Here is a 26325-nt window from a genome sequence, read left to right as displayed (position 1 = left end):
GACAACGACAGTGTCACATCAATGGTGAAAGGCTCGGGGTGCTGAAAGGACAGCGACCGTAATACCTGTGCATTCCATGGCGCTGAAGGAGAGACAGTTTTGGTCAAACACATAACCAGGAGACAGCAGTCACATACAGCATCAAGTAATGTTACAGAATAAGCAGCCCATTCATTCCAGTAGGCCCCATGAAGTCAGAACAATACAAAAAGCACAACCATTTCATTTCCAAAATGGCATTTTACGACCATGATATTACATTTCTTGTAGTGACTGAGTAAGCCTAATTGTAAAAGTAAGCCTCAAAGTGCCATCTTTATTATGAGGAGGAAACATTTAGACAGCCAGGACCATAGCCGCTCTGGCCTAGCTCTCACTGCAGTCCAGTGCCATGGATGGACATCGTTGAAGTTTAGCCTCGAGTAATTTAGGAGGGCAACTTTATTAAGGCCTCCTCACACAACGCTCTACAGAAAAAAAAGACATAGGCTATTTTTATTGTTCACATTATTTGCATTGATGACGTATTGAAGTTAAGCGCTTCAACATTCAAATGCAGTTTGATGTACCACACAGGACAGCTTGGAAAAAGCGACGGTCGGTGGAACTCTGGCGCCACCAAGTGGACAATTGCTTCTGTTCCGTTGTGGCAGCAACGCTACCAGAGATATTTGATACAATATCAAATTTTATGTCAATATTATTATCTCCAAATTGTCCCCCCCCACCCGTGATATATTATTATTCCAACTTAGCTGTTAATATGGTTTTAATTAAACAACGCTTTCTCTAATTTCTGATTGGAGGACGGATGACCACGTGATGTTAGAACCTACAACTGTGTCAATTTGCAACAGTCAAACGTGGTTATTCCTGACGTTGATCAACTCCCAATCTATGCCACCATTTATTTAAAGCATTATCTTTTTTATGGGGGAAAAAAGTATACCGAGCTAATTTTGGTGTAACCATCGTAGAATTTGACGTGTCGGAGAACGGCGACTTCCTCCCGAAAACATTGTGGGTATCGCTTCTCGGCCTTTTGGCTAAGATCAAGTGTAGTATCTGTTCTTATCAGTTTAATATCTGATACGTCCCCTATCTGGGGACCATATATTAAATTGATTTTTGGAACAGGGAGATGGAATAGGGGCTTGCTTCGTCCACTCCACGCATCGACCTGGTATTGCAGTACTTCCAGGAACGGTGCACCCCTTCTCGTTGTAAATATAATCAAGCGTTGTTTCGTTTTACCCTGTAAGGAACATGATCTATATTGTATTTTCACATTGAGCAAGTTCATCTTAGTGTCAGTGATGGCTAGATAGTGCTGGTCAAGTCGGTCACCGTTATATTGACTGATAGCTGATGTGAATGGTGCGTTAAGGTTTTAAAAAAGCTTTTCGTCACGTGCACGGGATACAGGGTGTAAACGGTACACTGAAATGCTTACTTGCAAACTCTCCTCAACAGTGCATACACACGATCAAAAATATACACAAATAGCAAAGTAATAAAGTAGTTAAAAAAATATGTATTTGGATATGTATACACAAGAAGACTATACAGTATAAACTATGAAATGTGCTAAAGTCATGTACTGGTAACATGGACTGCCTCACATACCGGTAACGTTATCTGATGTATTTGTCTGAAGTCATTATTTGATATGCCTGCTATTTTCACAACACTCAAATATATGTCGTCAAATGTATACAAGGTTTGTAACTCATCTGCCTGTGCTAAAGTAACTATGACTGTTTATCCCATTGATTCTATTTCTATGATTTCACACTGCACTTTTTCAAGTGACATAAACTTGATATAGTCTAGCAAGAGTTATTCCTTCGCTTACGGCATTATTACATATCATATAAACACAATACAGTCATAGTTTTGTAGACTTTCCATTGGCGTACAGAAACACAATCCACAATAGAAAGAAGTTAAGCTGAATACAACTGATATGAATGTATAGGCCTCAGTCCACACCAAAGCAAAGCTCTAGAATGGAAGGTCACATGTTGGAGATGATGACATAGGAGTCAACCAAAGTTACTTAGAAGTAACTCAACTTCATTCTCTGCATCTCTGAATATCTGCAATATTGTACAAATTAGACAGTCCCCATTAAGTAAGATCTTGAAACAGGTCAACATTAACAAGGCTGGGGGGGGGGGGGGGGGTTCAACTCAATATTAGGAAGGTGTCCTTAATGTTTTGTACACTCAGTACACTCATACACTGAAAAAATATAATAATACAACATTTAAAGTGTTGGTCCCATGTTTCATGAGCTGGGTTAAAATATCCTGTACCTAGAATACAAGGGTTGGATTTGCACTAACCATTAAATTGTCAGATAAATCATGTCTCAAATCTGGCTTATGGTTAACCTCATATACATTATCTATTTCAAATGTAGAACATACAGCTAGCTCAACAATAAGCAAATTATGTGAGTTTAGCTATTCTCTGCTGCTGATGTATAATGACAAGGGGCACATGTCCATTAGGCCAGTAATGCCATCATACTGTAGACATATGGCTGCATTGGTAATGCATGCCATTATGATAAGCAGCTAAATGGATGATATCCTGAGACAGTGTGACAATCAAATAAAACCGCTCAGAGAGATTACAACTGGAATTAAAGGTCATGTTAATTTGAGACAGCAACACAGAAACACAGACAAATTAGAGACAGATCCCCTTCACACCTTTTTATTGTAGAATTCTGATCTGTAATTAATGAACAGTTAATCTTAATCTAGTTCATCTTGGATAATGTTTTCACGTTACAATTAAAACAAGTTTAAACGATTAATACAAATGGAATGAATCAACATATAATTTCAATGTACAAATAAGCTAACTTGTTTGTAAATGTCAGACATCACCACAGGATACCTAAACATCATTGCCAATCAGGTGCATCCCTTCATGGCAGCAGTTTATCCATCTGCAAAATGTTTTTTTTCCCCCAGCAGGATAATGCCCCACGCCACAAGGCTGGGATTGTCCAGGAATGGTTCCATGAACATGACAGTGAATTCAGCCACCTACCAGCCAAATTGACAGAAGTGTGGGAAGCATTGGAGTCAATAAGGGCCAGCATCCCTGTAGAACACTGTGGACACCTTGTAGAGTACATGCCCTGATGAACTGAGGCTGTTCTGAGGGAAAAGGGGTGCAACTCAGTATTAAGGTGTTTCTAATGTTTTGTACACTAAGTGTCTATTGAGACACATTACAGACAGTAGCCTACAAGTAGCAAAACAGAACTCACTTGATTGACAATTAAATGTATTTCAACATTGAAATAGGCCTATAGGCTACTCTTTATACACTACATTGACAAAAGTATGTGGACACCCCTTCAAATGAGTGGATTTGACTATTTTAGCCACAACCATTCCTGACTGGTGTATAAAATCGAGGTACACAACCATGCAATCTCCATAGACAAACATAGGCAGTAGAATGGCCTTACTGAAGAGCTCAGTGACGTTCAACGTGGCACCGTCATAGGATGCCACCTTTTCAGAAAGATAATTCCAATAGACGCCACCATAGAGAAGGACATTTTCAAAATTCCAAAAAAGACAGTTTCGTTATCACCTTTGTGCCAAACATATCAATGGAATTTGTCCATGAATTGTCTTCAAGGCCAATTTTCTTTTCTTTCCCTTCACCCCCCACAAATCACAGCTAAAGTTATTGTTTTATATACATGCTATTACATGGAAGAGCATGTGCCGCACGCAGAAGGAAAAACAATGGAAATCACTCATGCGCTCTCGTCCAGGACCTGCTCATTCAATGTGATGGATTCCTGACATTGGAAGATGAGACAGACTGACTGAAGTGAATGGATAGTCCAGGATCTGCTGTTTGTATGTGGCTGCTTTGAAAGTGAACTGTGTTTGTGTGTGATCAGGGCTGTATTCATTCCGCCAATTCTGTTGAAAAACGTTCCTTAGATGGAAGCAAACGAAACGAAGATAAACATACCGGAATTTGTCCAATAGAAACTCTTGTTTGCAACTGTTGGACTAATGATTACACCCCAGATCAGATATTTACAGGCAAGAGTGTGCAAGGTGGTATTGAATGTGTCAATGTCACCTTGATTACTCGTATTTCTCTCGACCTGTGCACCTATGTTGTAAACCTTCATTCATAGGCTAGGTTGTAGCAATCTCATGATGGGTATTGGGAAAATTTGAGTATCATGTAGTAGCCTAAACCTATCGATGTTACATTGAGCTGGGTGAATGGCATATGAATGATAGTCATCCAATACGCTGTTATAGAAATAAGGCCATGCTCATAAAAAAAAAGACCTGTCCTCCCTTGTCTTAAACGGCACAGACCATCACTGGCATTTACTAATGGGCTCCTGAAACCGCAGCAAGATGTCAGCCTCCTTGAATAGGCGTATCTGACCGTGAGTAGATTACGTTCAAAACAACGGTCGGCCATCTTGGAGGCTGTCTCTCGTTCTTATTATAACTCAATGCATTGCTGGCTTCCACCATTTTAATGTAGTCAACTGGGTGGAACTTCCAACTTCATTGGCTGATCCCTCCTGACCCTGTTGGAGTCATCTCCAGCTGGCTCATAAATAGGGATTATGCTGAGCCACAGGGCACAGGTCTATGGCCCGTGATGTAAACGGTGAACAGGCAAATGGGGCATGTGGCAAGGGCCCTTCACAAATAGCAACAGTAATCTGCACCTTTCGGTCATTTTGTCAACAAGGCAGCATGGTGCATCATCCAGAAACATCTTTTTTCCATTAAATATTTGTTTGAATTTCTTAAACCAGGTTTCATTGGGAAAGCAGATAAAGCTTTTTTATCAAAATCAATAACTTTTTCATGTGAAAACACAGATTCTTACTCATTACTCCAAGTGCTTAATTACATCACTTCTGTTTGGAGCCGACTTTGCTGTGGGCTTTGAATGTGGCACCTGGCCAAAAACAAAACAAATGCCCTCAAATGTCACCCTGTGCAAAACACGCCTATCCGGGAGCCCAGGCCAGATTAATCGAATCCCCTCAATGCCGCTGCGCATTCTGTCACAGACGCTAAAATGACACGGATACAAAGATGAGTCCTCTATCTATCTTTATGGCAGAGCACCATTGTTCAGAATCTGTGCTGTGAAGACGCTGCTTTTTGTCTCCGCTTCTATCCATTACTACAGGTAGGTAATAGCACGTTTAAATATCTAAAATCAAAAGAACATGTCATACCATGATAGGTTACAAATCCGTCAAGGGATTGCCAGGTTTCTTATGTTACATTTGTGTCGTGATGAAAACGATTTTACAAGTCATATAGCTTGATATTTTGGGGTTGTCTGACTTAATGTACACCGTTTCGTCAAGGTAATTTAAAAATATTCAATTTATTTGAGATTTCTGAGTTCGTTTTATGTTATTGGTTGTGTGTATTTAAAAAAAGTATAACGAGCTGGTAAAATGGCGGCGCCCGCTGTCTGCGTTTTAAAGTCCAAATAGAAGACAATGGATCCGATCATATATTTATGTAGTTGGTGCAGTATATTAACTAATATACATGGATTCTAACTTGAACCATTATTTATTAATTTACAATTGTACAATTTATGCTCCCCGCATATATAAACCACTAACACAAGCTCGTAATTTTGACACATGGTGAGCTTACTGCCTACTGTACATAGTAAAATGGTGCGCACCAAATTGTAGTTCACATTTGTCTGCAAAACGGCTGTGAGGATTTTTCTAAAATATTAATCAGATATGAACACAATTACAATCTTTAAAGAATACAAATCTCATTTAATCAATTGCATGTGGAAAAACGTTATCAAGCCAGCAGCAGATGAAACAGAACAAAACAAAGTCTAGCTCACTTATTTTGCCAGCTAGAAAGAAATGGACACACATTTATTGAGAATCGGAGCAAGCTGCCCACCCAGCAAACTGTCTTTAAAAAGACGTTGAAAAGAGGACTGACTATGCCCGTTTGGTTTTGGTTGAAAGTGAAGGTTGAAAGTTGAAAATATATATTTTTCATGTCGTTGAAAAGACGCCCATCTACGGCCCGTTTTGGTTGAAAGTTGAAAATAAGTATTTTTCAGGTCGTTGTTTTAACGACTAGCAAAGAACATAATTTAAATGTACTTGTAGCCTATACACATGGACGCAGTAACCAAAAACATTTCTAATTTAAAAAAAGTAACAATCACACTACTCATTACATTACTCCAGTATTTGCACAAAACATCCAGTCAAAGAATACTATCTAGTACAGTGATAAGACAAAATACAGTTACGTTCAAATGAATATAATTCATTATATCCATCAAAATTATAGATATATTTCGCTGCGTTAGCAACGACCCTATGTGGTGGTGACGTGGAAACCATCACCTCAGGCTCTACCAGGAGCATGCTTGAGGTGGTCTGCCACAGCTCTCTGAACGTCATGGTCAGTGGTCTTGCTGTTCCATTTCTTCACTGCAGCTGTAACACCAAAATAAACACAGTACGTTATAGAAAAGACTAATAGATATGGAGCATCTTACAGGTTCCCCACGGCACCTAAATCAGCATTCAGGGCTCAAACCACCGGTTTATCACTAACCAATGGTGGCTATTTTGTGTTGTGCAGTAATAATGATCATTTATTACATTTATTCAGAATAATTTAGAAGTGGATAAATGTGTTTGCTTTTCCGTGTCTGTCAAAGACAAAAGCAATTTACAAGATAAGTTTGGTTAAAGTTCTCCTTCTCAGGGGCTGATAGTTGATTATGGCCGGGCTCAAACTTGCACGCAGTGTAGAAAAGAGTGTAACCGATGTGAAATGGCTAGCTAGTTAGCGGTGGCGCGCGCGAACAACGTTCCAATCGGTGACGTCACTCGCTCTGAGACCTGAAGTAGTTGTTCCCCTTGGTCTGCAAGGGCTGTGCCTTTTGTGGAGCGATGGGTCGTGGGTGGCTGTTGTCTATGTGTGCAGAGGGTCCCTGGTTCGAGCCCAGGCTGGGGCGTGGAGAGGGACAGAAGCTAAACTGTTACGAGGGAATGGCTAAAGTTGTCTCTTTCACTCCTCCCTAATAGACTATTATAATCACATATATTGGTAAATTGAACACTGTAGCCTAATATATTTGTCAGTATGCGGAGATCGCAAGTCAATTTTTTTTACTTGAAATGGGGGAATGTTTAGCCGACTGGTTGCTCAGGAGATAAAGGCAATGTCTGACGTATGGAAGACATTTGACTTGCGCTCATAGAAAGAGGAAGGAGCCAGCGCTGCATGTGCCAAACAAGTGCTGTATTCTGCTATCTATATCTTATTGCTTGGTACAGTGTAAACAACACAACATAAAATTATAGCTGTACCAGAGAGTTGATCTGTACTAATGAAAAAAAATGATAAAGCCTTTATTATTATTATTATTATTATTATTAAGGCCATTGTATACTGTAGGCTAATTATTCAAGAGAATGCTTGACTGCATTTAAATGCAGGACTAGTAGGCTGTGGCCAGAAAGCAGAACAAAACCAGCATAATGACATACTAGAGAGTCTAATGAAGAAAAAACATGGTAAAGCATTTATTAGGGCTAAAGCATAGCAAAATAAATAAAAACAGAATTTGAGAAAATGTCACGTTGGGCAGACCTTTATACATTTTTAGAACTTGCTAGTCAATAGGTTAAAAGGCCATTGAGGTCACATGATCACCTAATTCAAAATTGCCAAGCTCCTAAACCATTCTTCTCAGAAAGGGACCACACAAATTACCACCATTCAAATGAATAATTGGTTTACAAGACAAAATAAGAATCTAGCCTATTAAAACAGACAGAGCAGGTCATTTTGATTGTGTGACCTTAGTGACCCTTTAAGCAATGGGAGGGTGTAGTGAAGGCTTTTCTCATGCACAACGCAACTCAGCGTGCCTGGATACAGACTGTAACCATGTATTGTGTGGTTACAGTACCACAAAAACCAGAGGACTTTGCTTTTATGGCTATGACACTCACAGCCATGATAAATGTCATCATAACACATGGGCTCTCATGTATTATTGCTTAAATATACCATGGCTGTTAGCCAATCAGCTTTCAGGGCTCAAACCACCCAGTTATTAATACAAAATATACTACAGAATAATGACATGTTTGTAGGTACCGTTGACAACAGAGTACACAGTTGTGTTTCCTAGTCCCTGCTTTGCGTGATGGCCGTTGAAGTTGAACAAGGACATCAGGCCATTGGTAAAGAGCCTGAAAGTCAAGCACACATAGGATGTTCTTTGTGAATTGAACACTTTCAAACTGCTGAGGAGATTAGGCTCTTGGATTTACTGTCTTTGTTGCAGACAGTTTGTATCACTAACGATACCTTTAAAATTACTTTCTTATTGGATACATTCTAAAGATATGACATACCTGTCCATGACCTTGTGGGCACAGTTCTTTGTGTCCTTACTACCAATTTTGCTTGACCTTACAATCTGTGTCAAGAGACTGTTTGAAACCCTGGAAGTTATGCAGTAACCTCTGTCTCAGTATGACTAATTAAAAAATATATATATATATTCTACAGGCATTGCTTGTAAGAGTGGAATTAACTAATTGTATCGCTTTAGGTAGTGTGAAAAATGCTGACTACAGTGTAAATGAAATGTTAAAATAAATGTCAATTTCACCATCAGATTCTATGCATCCACACTTTGGAGCTGCTTCTCTTGTTGCTCAAAGTCTTGCTCCGTCTCGATCATCTTGACATGGAACTCAAAGAGTCTTGGGGCTCTGATCTCCCAACATGTTTCACTTCCTCCAATATCTCCACCAATTTAGATTGGACACACTTCTGAAATGAGAACATTTTGTTGACACTGTGGAAATATGGGTTGTCACACGGAAGAGGATCCTGACAGACAAGTTGATTGCAAATAAAAGTGACATTTTACTTGCAATAATACATAGTTCAACATTTCAATAATATTCTATATTCTAATGGAGTCAATGTTTAACTTTAACACAAGTTTCAATTTTGTAGTACATTTTGAGTCATTCCACAAAATAGGTCCCTTTTGAATTAGTGCATCACTTATACATAAAATATCAGAGAGAATCAAAAGGCACACATTTCATGGAACAATCCACTTACTGGCATTGTTCATGGGAAACAGCTCTGGTCGAGCGGAGGGAATGGGAGGGTGAGAGCTGAGATGCTCTTGGCTCCGTTGGGACTGGCAAATAGAAGTCCTGGATGAATCTGCAAAATTCAAAGACAACTCAGTGTCAACCCAGAGGTAAACAGCAAAAATAAATAGTAATTGATTTTTGTAAACCTACACACTACAATACATATTTTAAGGATAGTTTAAATCTTCAGTTATCAAGACTGAACATGATGTGTATAATTTCTGCTCATTGTAAAGAAACTAGCACTGATGAGCGAATGCGTCCCCGTCGTGTGCATGTTGTCTGTGTGTGCTGTTTAGTTACTACATAACTGCTCTCACCTTGTCTGGTAGAGTAACAGGATGGATATGGAAACCGTCTGTGCTCTCTGCTCTGGAGGTGGGACTGACTAGTAGAAGCCCTGGATAATTCTGCAACATTCAAAACCAATGAATAAACCTTCCTTAGTAGTTGACTGGTTAGCTGATTAAGATTTCTGGACTTGTCTAGCAAGCTGTACTCTTGACCCACCGTGTGTGAAGTGAGATGGGGAAGGAGAGCATCTAGAACGGCCAGCTGAATCCCTGGATTGCCCTGAAACACAAAACCCCAATTTGGGTGTGATCAGGACAACTTAAAAGCAAGGATTTGGATAGGAAAATGTACATGTTCTGTATATCATGTGTGAATAATGATCCTGATAGGCAGTGATGCCTGATACAATAAGGAAAATCGCATCTATGCTACCCTGTGAAATGTTTGACATTTCCCACTGACTCTTCAGTTTCTCTTACCCCGTCTACGTGTGTCCCCGTTAAATTCATCCTGGGCTGGGGTAGAGGGAGAACAAGACCGGCTTTTCTGCCTTTTTTGGGACTGCCCAGGTGAACTTCTGGATAGTCCTGCAACAAACATTTAAGCACATGACATACAGTAAATCATGCATGCAATGTCATTAGATGCACATCAAAACCCATAATTTATACATAAAATATCAGAGAGAATCAAAAAGGCACACATTTTGTGGAACAATCCACTTACTGGCATTATTCATGGGGAAACAGCTCTGGTCTTGATCAGTTTTGGATGGATAATTATAATCTTCACTCTGTCATTTTCTGACAAAAGTTCATAAAGGTAAATAGTAAACAAATTGTAGTAATGAATATAGTGAGAGCAAGTTTGAACTACAGTTTGACAGTCTGCTTAGCTAGTTAATTTTGGTCAATGCATTTTGCACTCATTCTCCTGTCTTATTTGTAACATATTAACGCCCTCTCTCCTGTGAGCTAACGTTCTTAGCTAGCTAGTTAGTTAACCCATACTACAGTTAGTTAGCAAACCAACCAGCTTCACGGTAGGTACCCAGAGAGTAACATTGATGTTGGACAATAGCTAGTTAATTAAAAAAAAATGTTCTGTCAAAAAACAATGACTCCACACCGGTTACCAGAAAACATAGCTAACCATAGTTAGCTAGACCGATACAGTAAGTTAGCTGTCAGTACAACTATCATATATGTTAACCCTGCATTCCTATCTAATTAACTAGTTAGCTAGCAACTAAGTTAGTGTTAACGTTAGCTAGCTAGCATGCAAGTATCCAGGCAGTTTCTTATGTTAGCATAGAGAAAATAATAGTTTGCGACATTAACAGAAACTGATAATTAATATAACAACCTTATAAAATTACAAACGTTTTCAGAAATGTTGAGCTTACAATTATCCGCGTGTCGTTGTTATCCGTCTTGAGGAACAAATGTCGGGTGAATGACTTGCTCTTTCTGCTTCTCCCAGTTTTGAGACATGACGGTAATAAATTCCATTGTGATATTGTAAACTAATGATTTGAAATTACAGGTAATTTGTCATTCTGTCTATATCAGAATATCTAACAAGCTATTTTATTTTATTTTAAATAAATATATTTCATTATGTTGTGTATATCAAAAAAGAATCAAACTTATACTATATGCAATATTGTATAATTGTATTCGTGTATCTCATGCATTTCAATGAGTACAAGCTGATCAGGCTGACCTTCGGCTATATTTGGATCAAAACAGACGGACAATTTTGGGCGAAATAAAGTCTATGATGAACGTCGCCACTGATGCCAAGGCAAAACCAGCGTGAAATTCCCCTTTAACCTGTACTTGTTGGCTTTATTCAATGCAGGATTCTACATGCAGGAGTTAGTCCGTAGCGGGGTGTTTCTGGTTTTGGGTAGGGAAATATGTCGAAGTTGGTAAGAAGGAATGGAAGACGGAGACAACGAAAAATGAAGCAAACAGACCAAAAGTTGTAAATGAACATCGGCTTCTTTTGGAGCGCGATTCATCAACAATGATCTATTTTTGGGAGATCGTTTGAGGTCAGGAAGATGGTAAAGGAGGCATTAGGAAAGGTAGTCAGTCAGAGTGACCAGTAGTGGTTTTGTTAGGATTTCATGCGTCGCAGAAGGAGAGAGCATTGTGTTTTTCGGAGCAGGGCACCGATAAAATGTGTTATATCTGGAGTTTCGTTGGAAGAGTGAAGAGTGTCTGCCTACTCATGTGATGCTGTAAGACATGCATTGTCAGCTATTGTCAATAAACCACTGCAGTTATGAAATTGATAAAAGAATGGCCATGTTTCAAGAGTGTGCCGACGGAATCTTTTTGGTATTTATTAGGATCCCCATTAGCCGCTGCAAAAGTATCAGAATTGTTCACTTCTCTCATTGACTTCTCAAACCCCGTCTTGGTCTGCTTCACAGGCGTTCTCTGAAGTCTCGCGTTGTTACGTCTCTGGGTTTAGAAACTGATAGTGGGGAGAAGGCAGTTCCGCGCAGGCGCGCATCATTCTTCAGAATAAAGGATACGTCAGAATTGTGGAGTCGAGACGACAACTTCTGTGTCCGTTTCAAATGTATAACTACTGGTATGTAATAGCACGTTATAATATCGAAAGAACATGTCATAACATGCTAGGTAACAAATACGTGAAAATATTATCACGTTTGGTAAAGGTTGTATGTGCTATTTTTGTGTCAAACCGCATGAGTGAACGTGATCACTTTTTTACAAGTCACATAGAGACTTTGGGTTAGTCTGAGTGTATGTATATCATTTCATTAAGGATCAATTCCCCCTCGGTCTGCATCAACGCACTTCAGTGCAGGCAGTGAGGGTGCAGCAGAGAGACAATTTTACGGTTGCACTACTGTTTTGGAGCTAAATGTAATGATTATCAGTTTTCTACATGTGTACTAATATTCAGAGACATTCAGTTTCTGTCTATCAGTAAATGTTACTATGGTGTTAACGGAAATACTGTAATGACCCGGCTGGGTCATAAAGGAAAAAGAGACGGACTCTAGGTGTGCAGGTCAGAACACAGGTTTATTCCTAAACTGGGCTATTGTTCAGGCCACAGCCCACGCCGCTAAATGCCGAATGTACACAACTATACCAAGTCTAATTAATGTTTACTCCCATAGGAACAGATCAAGGCCCCGAACAGAAAGAGAGCGAAGATGAGACAGTAATCCCTATTTATCATTTTCAATTCCCGCGGGATTACCCATCATACCCCCCCCCCAACCTTTCCCTCTGTCCTGACATATTTAACCCCTGCTAGTAGCCATGAGAACCATAACACACCCACAAACACAGAACACAATAGCGGGTCGTTACAATACTATTGGTTTTTGATTGGAATAATACAGCGAAGACAAGGTTATTCAGGAAAATAGTGCTGCCTAAAACATACTGCAACCTTGTACTAAAAGTTTTGAGGCATTTATGTTAATTCAGGAGATCTACTATAGATTAAGTTCATTTAGAGTTGTGTAGCCTAATTTAAAGTGTATACTTGGTACTCTGCTCCAGTGAGCTCCTGTGCAAGTCAAGCACAGATCTCATTTCAGTAGATCTGGTAGCTAAGCATTGACAAAACATTAATTAATTCACATTAGACAGTCACCTCAAGTTTCTACTGTTTGAGCTTATGTTCGTCATATAGAATATTATCTCAACAGTATTGTGGAGCTCCTGCACCTAAATATAAACCATATTTTTAGAAAATAAAGTATTGACAGTTCTGACACTAACTTTTGAGTCTGTTTCTCTTTATTACTACTGGCTGACTCAGATTAAGTCTGAGGCCGCTAACATCAACAGTGAGGACAAACCCAGCCTGCCTCTCTCCTTCCACACTGTCCAAACCTACAGTCACTGGCTCCTGATTGTGACAGCGGAGCCCAGTTTGCTCTGCAGGGTCCAGAGATGGCATCAGTGAAGCTGGAAGACTGCAGTCAAACACTGGAGCTGAATGTCAACATTAAAGATGAAGAAGAGGAGGAGAAGATTAGGAAATCTGTTTCTCATGGTAAGCACAGGTTCTATCTAACTAAGTTTGTGTTTTTCATTCCAACTTCCCACTGTGCATGAAAAGTTACTGTAAAACTATTTTATTTCACCTTTATTTAACCAGGTAGGCCAGTTGAGAACAAGTTCTCATTTACAACTGCAACCTGGCCAAGATGAAGCAAAGCAGTATGACAAAAACAACAGACTTACACATGAAATAAATAAACATACAGTCAATAACACAATAGAAAAATCTATATGCAGTGTGTGCAAATGTAGTAAGATTAGGGAGGTAAGGCGATAAATAGGCCGTAGTGGCGAAATAATTACAATTTAGCATTAACACTGGAGTGATAGATGTGCAAGTCGACATAATGGGGTGCAAAACAGCAAAAATAAATAACAATATGGGGATGAGGAAGTTGGGTGGGCTATTTACAGATGGGCTGTGTACAGGAGCAGTAAGCTGCTCTGACAGCTGATGCTTAAAGTTAGTGAGGGAGATATGTCTCCAGCTTCAGTGATTTTTTTTTTGCAATTCGTTCCAGTCATTGGCAGCAGAGAACTGGAAGGACAGGTGGCCAAAAGAGGAGTTGGCTTTGGGGATGACCAGTGAAATATACCTGCTGGAGCGCTTGCTACGGGTGGGTGTTGCTATGGTGACCAGTGAGCTGAGATAACGTGGGGCTTTACCTAGCAAAGACTTATAGATGACCTGGAGCCAGTGGGTTTGGTGACCAATATGAAGCGAGGGTCAGCCAATGACAGCATACAGGTCGCAGTGGTGGGTAGTATATGGGGCTTTGGTGACAAAATAGATGGCACTGTGATAGACTACATCCAATTTGCAGAGTAGAGTGTTGGAGGCTATTTTGTAAATGACATCGCCGAAGTCAAGGATCGGTACCATAGTCAGTTTTACGAGGGTATGTTCGACAGCATGAGTGAAGGAGGCTTTGTTGCGAAATAGGAAGCCGATTCTAGATTTAATTTTGGTTTGGAGATGCTTAATGTGAGTCTAGAAGAAGCGTTTACAGTCTAACCAGACACTTAGGTATTTGTAGTTGTCCACATATTCTAAGTCAGAACCGTCCAGTTGCACTACTGTTTAAATGCTAAATGTAATGATTATCGGTTTTCTACGTGTGTAATGTTATTGACACATTCAGTTTGTCTTTATCTATAAACGTTACTATGGTGTGAACAGGAAATACAATGTGTTTTTTGAAGTAAAACAGTGAATACAAGGTTATTAACGAAAATAGCACATAGTGATGCCTAAAACAAACTGTATCCTTGTACTAAATGGTTTTTGAGTAATTTATGCATCTTTCTTCTATAGGTTAAATATTAGCTCAAAAGTATTATGGAGCTCCTGCACCTAAATATAAACCATACTGGCACCCAAAATGTTTATCGGCAACTATTTCAGTCCAAGTCAAGCACTGAATTAGATAATTGAACAATAAAAATTCGCCAGGTGTACAGTGTTTCCTCCGACACATTGGTGCGGCTGGCTTCCGGGTTGGATGTGCATTGTGTCAAGAAGCGGTGCGGCTTGGTTGGGTTGTGTTTCGGAGGACGCATGGCTCTCGACCTTCGCCTCTCCCGAGTCCGTACGGGAGTTGCAGCGATGAGACAAGACTGTAACTACCAATTGGATACCACGAAATTGGGGAGGAAAAAAAGGGTTAAAATAAATAAATTATATATATATATATTTTTTTTTACTTTAGTTTTGGCAAGTCGGTTAGGATATCTACTTTGTGCATGACACAAGTAATTTTTCCAGCAATTGTTTACAGACAGATTATTTCACTTATAATTCACTATCATAATTCCAGTGGGTCAGAAGTTTACATACACTAAATTGACTGTGCCTTTAAACAGCTTGGAGAATTCCAGAAAATGATGTCATGGCTTTAGAAGCTTCTGATAGTGTAATTGACATCATTTGAGTCAATTGGAGGTGTAGCTGTGGATGTATTTGAAGGCCTACCTTCAAACTCAGTGCCTCTTTGCTTGACATCATGGAAAAATCAAAAGAAATCAGCCAAGACCTCAGAAAAAAATTGTAGACCTCAAGTCTGGTTCATCCTTGGGAGCAATTTCCAAACGCCTGAAGGTACAACGTTCATCTGTACAAACAATAGTACGCAAGTATAAACACCATAGGACCACGCAGCCGTCATACCGCTCAGGAAGGAGACGCGTTCTGTCTGCTAGAGATGAACATTCCTCTGGTGCGAAAAGTGCAAATCAATCCCAGAACAACAGCAAAGGACCTTGTGAAGATGCTGGAGGAAACGGGTACAAAAGTATCTACATCCACAGTAAAACGAGTCCTATATCGACATTATCTGAAAGGCCGCTCAGCAAGAGGCGGCCTTTCAAAACCACCATAAAAAAGCCAGACTACGGTTTGCAACTGCACATGGGGACAAAGATCGTACTTTTTGGAGAAATGTCCTCTGGTCTGATGAAACAAAAATAGAACTGTTTTGCCATAATGACCATTGTTATGTTTGGAGGAAAAAGGGGGAGGCTTGCAAGCCGAAGAACATCATCCCAACCATGAAGCACGGGGGTGGGAGCATCATGCTGTAGGAGGGACTGGTGCACATCACAAAATAGATGGCTTCATGAGGATGGAAAATTATGTGGATATATTTAAGCAAATAGGTCTTCCAAATGGACAATGACCCCGAGCATACTTCCAAAGTTGTTGCAAAATGGCTTAACCTCTCAAGGGTGTGTGGGACGGTAGCGTCCCACCTGGCCAACATCCGGTGAAATTGCAGAGCGCGAAATTCAAAAATCCTAAATTCAAATCTTTAACATTCTTGAAAATATGTTATACATCAAAATAAAGCTTAACTTCTTGTTAATCCAGCCGCTGTGTCAGATTTGAAAAAGGCTTTACAGCGAAAGCAAACCATGCGATTATCTGAGGACAGCGCCCAGCATACAAAACCATGAAAAAGATATTTCAACCAGGCAGGTGCGCCACAAAAGTCAGAAATAGCGATATAATTAATGCCTTTGAAGATCATCTTCTGTTGGCACTCCAAAATGTCCCAGAAACATCACAAATTGTCCTTTTGTTCGATTATGTCCCAAAAATGGCAATTTATTTGGCGCGTTTGACTAAGAAATACACCGGTTTAAACTCGCCTAACCTGCCTACAAAGTATCTAATAAGTTACCTGTAAACTTGGTCCAAACATTTCAAACAATGTTCCTAATCCAACCTCAGGTACCCTAAAACGTAAATAATCAATACAATTTAAGATGGAATAAACTGTTTCTAATACCGGATAAAAACAACATGGAGCACGCTCCTGTTCACGCTCACCAAAACAGTAGAGTCCACCTGGAGTGACACTGACAATGAATAGGACTACTTCTTCATTTCTCAAAAGAAAAACATCATACAATTTCTAAAGACTGTTGACATCTAGTGGAAGCCATAGGAACTGCAACCAGGTTCCTAATAATAAGGGTATCCTATAGAAAACCATTGGAAAATCCTATGACCTCAATTTTGTTTTTCCTTGATGTTTTGTCCTCGGCGTTTCGCCTTACAAATCAGTTCTGTTATACTCACATTATTTTAACAGTTTTAGAAACTTTAGAGTGTTTTCTATCCACTTATTGTGGGACTAACTTATTGTGGGAAGCTTGTGTAAGGCTACCCAAAACGTTTGACCCAAGTTAAACAATTTAAAGGCAATGCTACCAAATACTAATTGAGTCTATGTAAGCTTCTGACCCACTAGGAATGTGATGAAAGAAATAAAAGCTGAAATAAATTATTCTCTCTGCTATTATTCTGACGTTTCACATTTTTAAAATAAAGTGGTGATCCTAACTGAACTAAGACAGGGAATTTTTACTAGGATTAAATGTCAGAAATTGAGAAAAACTGAGTTTAATTGTATTTGGCCAAGGTGTATGTAAAACTTCCAACTTCATCTGTAGTCTACCTGACCCTGGCAAATGGTTTCTGGAACGAAGACTGCAAAACTGAGAGGTGCTGGAGGATCCGGCTCAAGTTAAGCACCGCCCTTCTCATATAATGAGGTAGGGCCATCCCAAGGATCCCTGAATGCATGGACGATTGCACCAAAGATAGGCCACAACCAGTCGTTTCCGATGGGGAACAGATGAGTCATAGCGGGCAGAGCCAAGCACCAGCTACCGAGATCCAATTGCCGCGTTCTAGCACACATCTGCATATTTCTGTTAGCCACCGCCTCCTCTGTGAAGCACTTGTGTGCAATAACTCATTTCGCCTTTACATTCCTTCTGAACAACGCAATTTTAAAAAAAAAACTTTGCAAAAGTTAAAGTCTACAAAACTTAGTCCACTCTGTTCATAACAGATTTTAGTTTTGGGAACAGAACTATATTAAGATCAGATGTTTCATTGATTAGAACATTTGCAGAATGTCAGCCAAAATCCATCTTGTTCCATCTTCTCCCACTGCCGGCCATCGGGCTTCCTCTCTCTACCATATTTGGTAGTGAGTGGAAACGCTAAGCGAATGCTTCACATTTATTCATCCGGTGAAAAATCTGTCTCTTGTTCTGTGGTTGCACTGTGGTAGTGGGGGAACAGGAAGTTCCAGGCTGGCACACACCATTCTTCAGAATAAAGAAAGCGCAAGAACTGTGATGTTAAGAAGATAACCTTTTGTGTCTGTTTCCAATTATTAATACAGGTATGGAATAGCAGGTATAAACTTCCTAATATCAAAAGAACATGTCATTCCATGCTAGGTAACAAATCTATTAAGGTATTATCACGTTTGATAAAGGGTTGATGTGTTATTTTTGTGTCAAACCAAGTGAAGAACGTGAACTGTTTTACAAGCCACATAGCTAGAGACTTTGGGATTGTCTGAGTGGATGTACATAATTTTCTCAATGTCATTTCATAAATAATCCATTTATTTGAGATTTCTGAGTTCGTTTTGCATGTTATTGGTTTTGTGTAAAATTCACAAGCTGGGAAAACCGCGGCGCCCACTCTGTCTGCGTCGAAGAGAGTCAATTTTATGTAGTAATATTCAGACTCATTCAGTTTCTATCTTTGTCTATAAATGTTAATATGATGTGAACGGGAAATACAATTGGTTTTTGATTGACATAATACAGTGAAGACAAGGTTATTCAGGAAAATAGTACATAGTGCTGCCTAAAACATACTACAACCTTGTACTAAATGGTTTTTGAGTCATTTATTAATTTATGTAAATCCAATAAATCTACTATAGGTTAAGATTAGTTACGTTGTGTAGCGTGTACTTTGTCTAATTTGAATAAATTCATGTTTTGTTGTCAATGCTTACCTACCTGATCTATTGAAATGAGATGGACAGGAGCTCACTGCAGCTGAGTACCGGCACTTCAATTTTCTACTGCTTGAGCTCATGTTCTTATAGAATATTACCTCAACAGTATTGTGGAGCTCCTGCATCTAAATATTAACAGTACCGCCCCCAAAATGAGTATCGACAACTATTTCAGTCCAAGTCAAGCACTGATTTAGATAATTGAACAAGAAAAAATATAATATATTGTAATAGAGAATAAAGAACGTGCCAGAACTGTCAAGACCATAACTTATTGTGTCTGTTATTCATTTTTACTACAGGACGACTAGAATTAAATCTGAGGCTGGTAACATCAATAGTGAGGACAAACCCAGCCTGCCTCTCTTCTTCCACACTGAGTCCAAACCTACAGTCACTGGGTCCTGATTGTGACAGTGGAGCCCAGTTTGCACTGCAGGATTCAGAGATGGCATCAGTGAAGCTGGAAGACTGCAGTCAAACACTGGAGCTGAATGTCAACATTAAAGATGAAGAAGAGGAGGAGAAGATTGGGACATCTGTTTCTCATGGTAAGAGCAGGTTGTATCTGACGAAGTTTGCTGTTCATTCCAACTTCCCACTGTGTATGAAAAGTTGCAGTATAAATGTTTCATGATGAACTGTTTCAATGAGAAGGTAGATGTTATTTTATGCTACTCACACTTGCATACCAGTATTGCCAGCATTTTGTTTTATTCACTGGGTTATCTGGAGTGATCAGAGAGTAGACTAAAGAAGTGAAGTAGACAAACTGCCAGTGTTTTACAGTTCTATGAAATTACTCTTCTTTTTTTAACCTTTTTTTATCTAGGCAAGTCAGTTAAGAACAAATTATTATTTACATTGACGGCCTACCCCCGGCCAAACCCGGACGATGCTGGGCCAATTGTGCGCCGCCCTATGGGACTCCCAATCATGGCCGGATGTGATACAGCCTGGTTACTAACCCTTGTCATAGTGAGTGGAGGATGATATGGCTCATAATGTTCACGACTTTTACCCACTTTTAGAATAGTTTTATTCCCTTTGTATTGTATAGCCTGCTGATATGAATACATATGTCACCCGGTACAGCCAGAAGAGGACTGGCCACCCCTTTGAGCCTGGTTCCTCTCTACGTTTCTTCCAAGGTTCCTGCTTGCTAGGGAGTTTTTCGTGGCCACTTTGCTTCTACACCTGCATTGCTTGCTCTTTGGGGATTGAGGCTGGGTTTCTGTAAAGCACTTTGTGACAACTTCTGATGTAATAATGGCTACATAAAATACATGTGATTGACATGTATATCACACCAACTGACTGGTTCTTCTGATGTTGTTCACACAGGAGACCATGTTGAGACATTCTCTACATCCAGAGAGCAACCGCAGGAAGATCACAGAGCTAAGAGGTCTCACCACTGCCCACATTGTGAGGAGATTTTCCCATTTCTATCAAAGCTAAAAATACACCTCAAAATACACCCAGGAGAGAATCGGTATTCCTATACTGACAGTGGGAAGAATGTCACCACATCCAAGGCTCTGACAGTTCATCAGAGAGTGCACACAAGAGAGAAGCCTTACTTCTGCTCTGCCTGTGGGGTGAGCTTCTCTCTAATGTGCAACCTAAAACGACACGAACGTATACACACAGAGAAGCTTTCCTCCTGCTCTGACTGTGCGGCGAGTTTCTCTCTACTGTGCAACTTAAAACGACATGAATGCATACACACAGGAGAGAAGCCTTACTCCTGCTCTGACTGTGGAAAGAGTTTCTCTCTGCTGGGCCACTTAAAAATACACCAACATATACATACTGGAGAGAAGCCTTACTCCTGCTCTGACTCTGGAAAGAGTTTCTCTCGACTGGGCCACTTAAAAACACATGAACAAAAACATACAGGAGAGAAGCCTTACTCCTGCTCTGACTGTGGAAAATGCTTCACAACATCAACTGAGCTAAAAAATCATCAAAGAACACACACAGGAGAGAAGCCATACTCCTGCTCTGAGTGTGTAACATGCTTCCCAACATCAACTAGGCTAAAAGTTCATTAGAGAACACACACAGGAGAGAAGCCTTACATCTGCTCTGACTGTGCGGCGAGTTTCTCTCTACTGTGTAACTTAAAACGACATGAACGTATACACACAGGAGAGAAGCCTTATCACTGCACTGACTGTGAGAAGAGATTCTACAGATTGGGCCATTTAAAAAGACACCAATGTATACATAAAGGAAAGAAGCCTCATTTCTCTAAGACCAGCTAAGATTAGACACTCCACTTAAGTATCATGTCATTAAATAATTGGCAACGTTGAATTGGATCAAGTGAAGAAAGTGTAAAACACTATTGTAACCCTATAGTTTCTCACTGTGAGAGAACTGTGCCGAGGAAAGGGAGCGTTATAGCATGTTAGCCTCTCTTTACTTTACTGATCAGTGTGCACCTTGTCAGTTTTGTTAATCTCAATAACTTTACATTAGAAACTAACTTAGGGTTGAATATCCTCTGTGAGACGTCTCACAATGGAGTCTGATGGTTGACTGGGTGGTACTGCTTCCCTCTGAAGTTTTCTGTGGGATTGAGCTGGTAGACACAACATACTCTGAGTGTACAAAACATTAAGGACACCATGACATAGACTGACCAGGTGAATCCAGGTGAAAAGCTATGATACTTAATTATGTATTTGTGGTGTATTTATTATGGATCCCCATTTGCTTTCATCAAAAAACAAGAAACTGCGGTGGGCTAAGGAATGAAAAGACTGGACACTGGAAAATTGGAAATATATTGCCTGGTCTGATGAATCCTGGTTCCTGCTGTTTCATGCTGATGGGAGGACTAGGGTATGGAGGAAACCACGAGTACATGCATCCAGTGGTGGGAAAATTACCTGTCATATTTAAGTAAAAGTAATGATACCTTAATAGAAAATTACTCAAGTGAAAGTCACCCATTAAAATACTACTTGAGTAAAAGTATTTGGTTGTAAATATACTTAAGTATCAAAAGTAAAAGTATGAATAATTTCAAATTCTTTAAATTAAGCAGACCAGATTGCACAATTGTCTTTTTTTTATTTTATATTACGGATACCCAGGGGCACATTCCAACACTCAGACATCATTTACAAACAGAGCATTTGTGTTTAGTGAGTCCGCCAGATCAGAGGCAGTAGGGATGACCAGGGATGTTATCTTGAGAAGTGTGTGAATTGGACCACTTTCTGTCACGCTAATCATAAAAAATGTAAGGAGTACTTTTGGGTGTCAGGGAAAATGTATGAAGTAAAAAATATTTTATTTTCTTTAGGAATGTAGTGAAATAAAAGTAGAAGTTGTCAACAATATAAATAGTAAAGTACAGATACCCCCAAAAACTACTTAAGTAGTTCTTCAAAAAAAATTTACTTCATTAATTTACACCACTGTATGCATCCATGCCGTGTGTCAGCATTGCAGGCTGGTGGTGTGATGAGTGGGGTGTGTTTTCAGGGCCCACATTGGGCCCCTTGATAAAAGATGAACAATGTTTGAATGCTACAGGATGTCTAAACATCATTGCCAATCAGGTGCATCTCTTCATGGCAGCAGTGTATCCATCTGCAAGTAGATATTTTCAGCAGGATTATGCCCCATGCCACAAAGCTTGTCCAGGAATGGTTCCAAGAACATGACAGTGAATTCAGCTTACTGCAGTGGCCTGCCGAGTCACCAGATCTCAATCTGCATCTGTGGGAGGAGATACAACGAGCTGATGATGATCAGTTTTCAGCGTCAGTTTTGGTGGATTATTTTATATTACTATATAACTTTTGTTTAATGATAAACAGACTATGAATCGACTACTTGTGTTTATTAAATTGTATTTTAATACTAGATTCATTATTTTAGTCATTGATGATAAATGTATTTGAATAACTGTATTGAAGTTAATTGATCTGGTGGCAGGTAGCCTAGCGGTTAACAGTGTTGGGCCAGTAACTGAAAGGTCACTGGTTTGAATCCCAAGCTGACTAGGTGAAAAATCTGTCATTGTGCCCTTGAGCAAGGCAATTAACCCTTATTTGTCCAGTAAGTCACTCTTATCCAGAGATCTGCTAAATTACACAAATGTAATGAAAAATGTTTGTACATGAATTCATCCTCGGCAACCTCTCTTGTGTATAATTAAATTAAATAAACAGTTTGAAGTGAAATACTGTATATACAATACACAACATTACTGCTTTGTTGACCCTGTCCCTCTGGCGAGGGTAATAGTAAGCTGGATTTTGCAGCTGCTGTTGTTAGTAGCCTACAGTTTCCATACAATACAGCATGTCAGATCACAAATGATTAGGTGTATAGGCTTCTACATTTTTGAAAGAGTTTTTGCTTGTGTCTCTTAACTTTTCCTTGTGGTAAAAATGTGGGTAAAACAAAGTGTGAATTAAAAGTGTGAATCTCGGAGCATCGTAGCACCATTAGGTTCAGGAAATCCACTTTTTGGAAGCGAACCACTTGATTTCGTCCCTACGTTATATCGGCATCGAACATGTCACCCTCCCTAGGAGAGGGGGTGACACTGACAATTTATTAAAACGAGAGTCTGCCTGGATCTTTCATTTAAAGACCCTCGCTCCCTTCGGTCTCAACGTAGACTTTGATCTGAAGCCATTCTTGTGATTGTGCTATTCATTGTAAATGTTTGTAGGCCTATGTAGCAAAATTGTATCTGTGATCGTATGCTCTCATTCCTGTTTTTAGCATGTTATTTTTATATCTGAGAATTAACCAATGATATCGGCACACCCGGGCATGATTACAGACACCTGTGTGTGTCCTTTGACACTATATAAACTAGTGACCCAGAGTGTTTGTCATTATACCCTGATGAAGACAGCTTGTCTGTGGAAACGTTGTATATTAGGTAATTAAATGATTGCGTCTGAGCTTCTAAAGTGTGGGTCTCTCCTTTCCTTTTTCGAGTGTTCTACTCTGCTAGCCAGCACCTCGCCTAAACAGGTGTATGCTTCTATTGCCTCCAGGTCTCTGTAAGTCATGGATATAATATGTCTCTGTTTGTAAGTCATGGATATAATATGTCTCTCTCTGTTTGTAAGTCATGGATATAATATGTCTCTCTCTGTAAGTCATGGATAAAATATGTCTCTCTCTGTAAGTCATGGATATAATATGTCTCTCTCTGTTTGTAAGTCATAGATATAATATGTCTCTGTTTATAAGTCATGGATATAATATGTCTCTCTCTGTAAGTCATGGATATAATATGTCTCTCTCTGTTCATAAGTCATGGATATAATATCTCTCTCTGTAAGTCATGGATATAATATGTCTCTCTCTGTTTGTAAGTCATGGATATAATATGTATCTCTCTGTAAGTCATGGATATAATATATATCTCTCTGTAAGTCATGGATATAATATGTCTCTCTCTGTAAGTCATGGATATAATATGTCTCTCTCTGTTTGTAAGTCATGGATATAATATGTCTCTCTCTGTCTGTAAGTCATGGATATAATATGTCTCTGTCTGTAAGTCATGGATATAATATGTCTCTCTCTGTTTATAAGTCATGGATATAATATGTCTCTCTCTGTTTATAAGTCATGGATATAATATGTCTCTCTCTGTTTATATGTCATAGATATATGTCTCTTTCTGTTTATAAGTCATGGATATAATATGTCTCTGTAAGTCATGGATATAATATGTCTCTCTCTGTTTATAAGTCATAGATATAGGTCTCTCTCTGTTTATAAGTCATGGATATAATATGTCTCTGTTTGTAAGTCATGGATATAATATGTCTCTCTCTGTTTGTAAGTCGTAGATATAATATGTCTCTCTCTGTAAGTCATGGATATAATATGTCTCTCTCTGTTTATAATTCATGGATATAATATGTCTCTCTGTTTATAAGTCATGGATATAATATGTCTCTGTCTGTTTATAAGTCATGGATATAATATGTCTCTGTCTGTAAGTCATGGATATAATATGTCTTTCTCTGTAAGTCATGGATATAATATGTCTCTCTCTGTTTGTAAGTCATGGATATAATATATCTCTCTCTGTCTGTAAGTCATGGATATAATATGTCTCTCTATGTAAGTCATGGATATAATATGTCTCTCTCTGTTTGTAAGTCATGGATATAATATGTCTCTGTAAGTCATGGATAAAATATGTCTCTCTCTGTTTATAAGTCATAGATATAGGTCTCTCTCTGTTTATAAGTCATGGATATAATATGTCTCTGTAAGTCATGGATATAATATGTCTCTCTCTGCTTGTAAGTCGTAGATATAATATGTCTCTCTCTGTTTATAAGTCATGGATATAATATGTCTCTCTCTGTTTATAAGTCATGGATATAATATGTCTCTGTCTGTAAGTCATGGATATAATATGTATTTCTCTGTAAGTCATGGATATAATATGTCTCTCTGTAAGTCATGGATATAATATGTCTCTCTGTAAGTCATGGATATAATATGTCTCTCTCTGTTTATAAGTCATGGATATAATATGTCTCTCTATGTAAGTCATGGATATAATATGTCTCTCTGTTTGTAAGTCATGGATATAATATGTCTCTCTCTGTTTATAAGTCATGGATATAATATATCTCTCTCTGTCTGTAAGTCATGGATATAATAGGTCTCTCTCCGTAAGTCATGGATATAATATGTCTCTCTCTGTCTGTAAGTTATGGATGTAATATGTCTCTGTCTGTAAGTCATGGATATAATATGTCTCTCTCTGTAAGTCATGGATATAATATGTCTCTGTCTGTAAGTCATGTATATAATATGTCTCTCTCTGTAAGTCATGGATATAATATGTCTCTCTCTGTTTGTAAGTCATGGATATAATATGTCTCTCTCTGTTTGTAAGTCATGGATATAATATGTCTCTCTCTGTAAGTCATGGATATAATTTTTCTCCGTTTGTAAGTCATGGATATAATATGTCTCTCTCTGTAAGTCATGGATAAAATATGTCTCTATTTGTAAGTCATGGATATAATTTCTCTCTCTGTAAGTCATGGATATAATATGTCTCTCTCTGTAAGTCATGAATATAATATGTCTCTGTTTGTAAGTCATGGATATAATATGTCTCTCTCTGTTTGTAAGTCGTAGATATAATATGTCTCTCTCTGTTTATAAGTCATGGATATAATATGTCTCTCTGTTTATAAGTCATGGATATAATATGTCTCTCTCTGTTTATAAGTCATGAATATGTCTCTCTCTGTTTATAAGTCATGGATATAATATGTCTCTCTCTGTTTATAAGTCATGGATATAATATGTCTCTCTCTGTTTATAAGTCATGGATATAATATGTCTCTCTCTGTTTGTAAGTCATGGATATAATATGTCTCTCTGTTTATAAGTC

The 26325-nt window shown here is 38.9% G+C and overlaps 2 protein-coding genes and 1 non-coding gene across 6 annotated transcripts; 2 read left to right on the top strand and 1 right to left on the bottom strand.

Moving 5' to 3' along the window:
• Positions 1-1026: 1026 nt before the first annotated feature.
• Positions 1027-1217, top strand: LOC123727932 (U2 spliceosomal RNA). Its single transcript, XR_006759894.1, has one exon. It is a non-coding gene; the product is annotated as a U2 spliceosomal RNA (small nuclear RNA).
• Positions 1218-5070: 3853 nt separating this feature from the next.
• On the top strand, positions 5071-23857 carry LOC123723932 (uncharacterized). 3 transcript variants are annotated; one of them, XM_045714100.2, is made up of 5 exons: positions 11351-12121; positions 13334-13570; positions 19211-19459; positions 19741-19886; positions 20253-23857. In XM_045714100.2, exons 2-5 carry the CDS (start codon positions 13468-13470, stop codon positions 20367-20369), a joined length of 615 nt encoding a protein of 204 aa, XP_045570056.2. In that variant the 5' UTR covers positions 11351-12121; positions 13334-13467; the 3' UTR covers positions 20370-23857. The 3 variants fall into 3 exon arrangements, with proteins under 3 accessions (XP_082818497.1, XP_045570056.2, XP_045570055.2); XM_082962371.1 differs by lacking the exons at positions 11351-12121; positions 19741-19886 and adding an exon at positions 5071-5214; XM_045714099.2 differs by lacking the exon at positions 19741-19886.
• On the bottom strand, positions 6404-11003 carry LOC145861033 (uncharacterized). Of its 2 annotated transcripts, XM_082962384.1 has the most exons (9): positions 10920-11003; positions 10241-10317; positions 9994-10101; positions 9731-9793; positions 9541-9630; positions 9183-9290; positions 8719-8882; positions 8199-8293; positions 6404-6520 (listed from the first exon to the last, which is right to left on the bottom strand). In XM_082962384.1, exons 2-6 carry the CDS (start codon positions 10244-10246, stop codon positions 9192-9194), a joined length of 366 nt encoding a protein of 121 aa, XP_082818510.1. In that variant the 5' UTR covers positions 10247-10317; positions 10920-11003; the 3' UTR covers positions 6404-6520; positions 8199-8293; positions 8719-8882; positions 9183-9191. The 2 variants fall into 2 exon arrangements, with proteins under 2 accessions (XP_082818510.1, XP_082818509.1); XM_082962383.1 differs by lacking the exon at positions 6404-6520 and having other exon boundaries at positions 7519-8293.
• Positions 23858-26325: the final 2468 nt, after the last annotated feature.

The sequence above is a fragment of the Salmo salar genome, chromosome 16, assembly GCF_965601325.2.
Source record: "Salmo salar chromosome 16, fSalSal1, whole genome shotgun sequence".
In the NCBI taxonomy this organism is placed as follows: Eukaryota; Metazoa; Chordata; class Actinopteri; order Salmoniformes; family Salmonidae; genus Salmo; species Salmo salar.
Note: the sequence above shows the minus strand (reverse complement) of the source record. Positions and strands in the feature narration are given on the sequence as shown.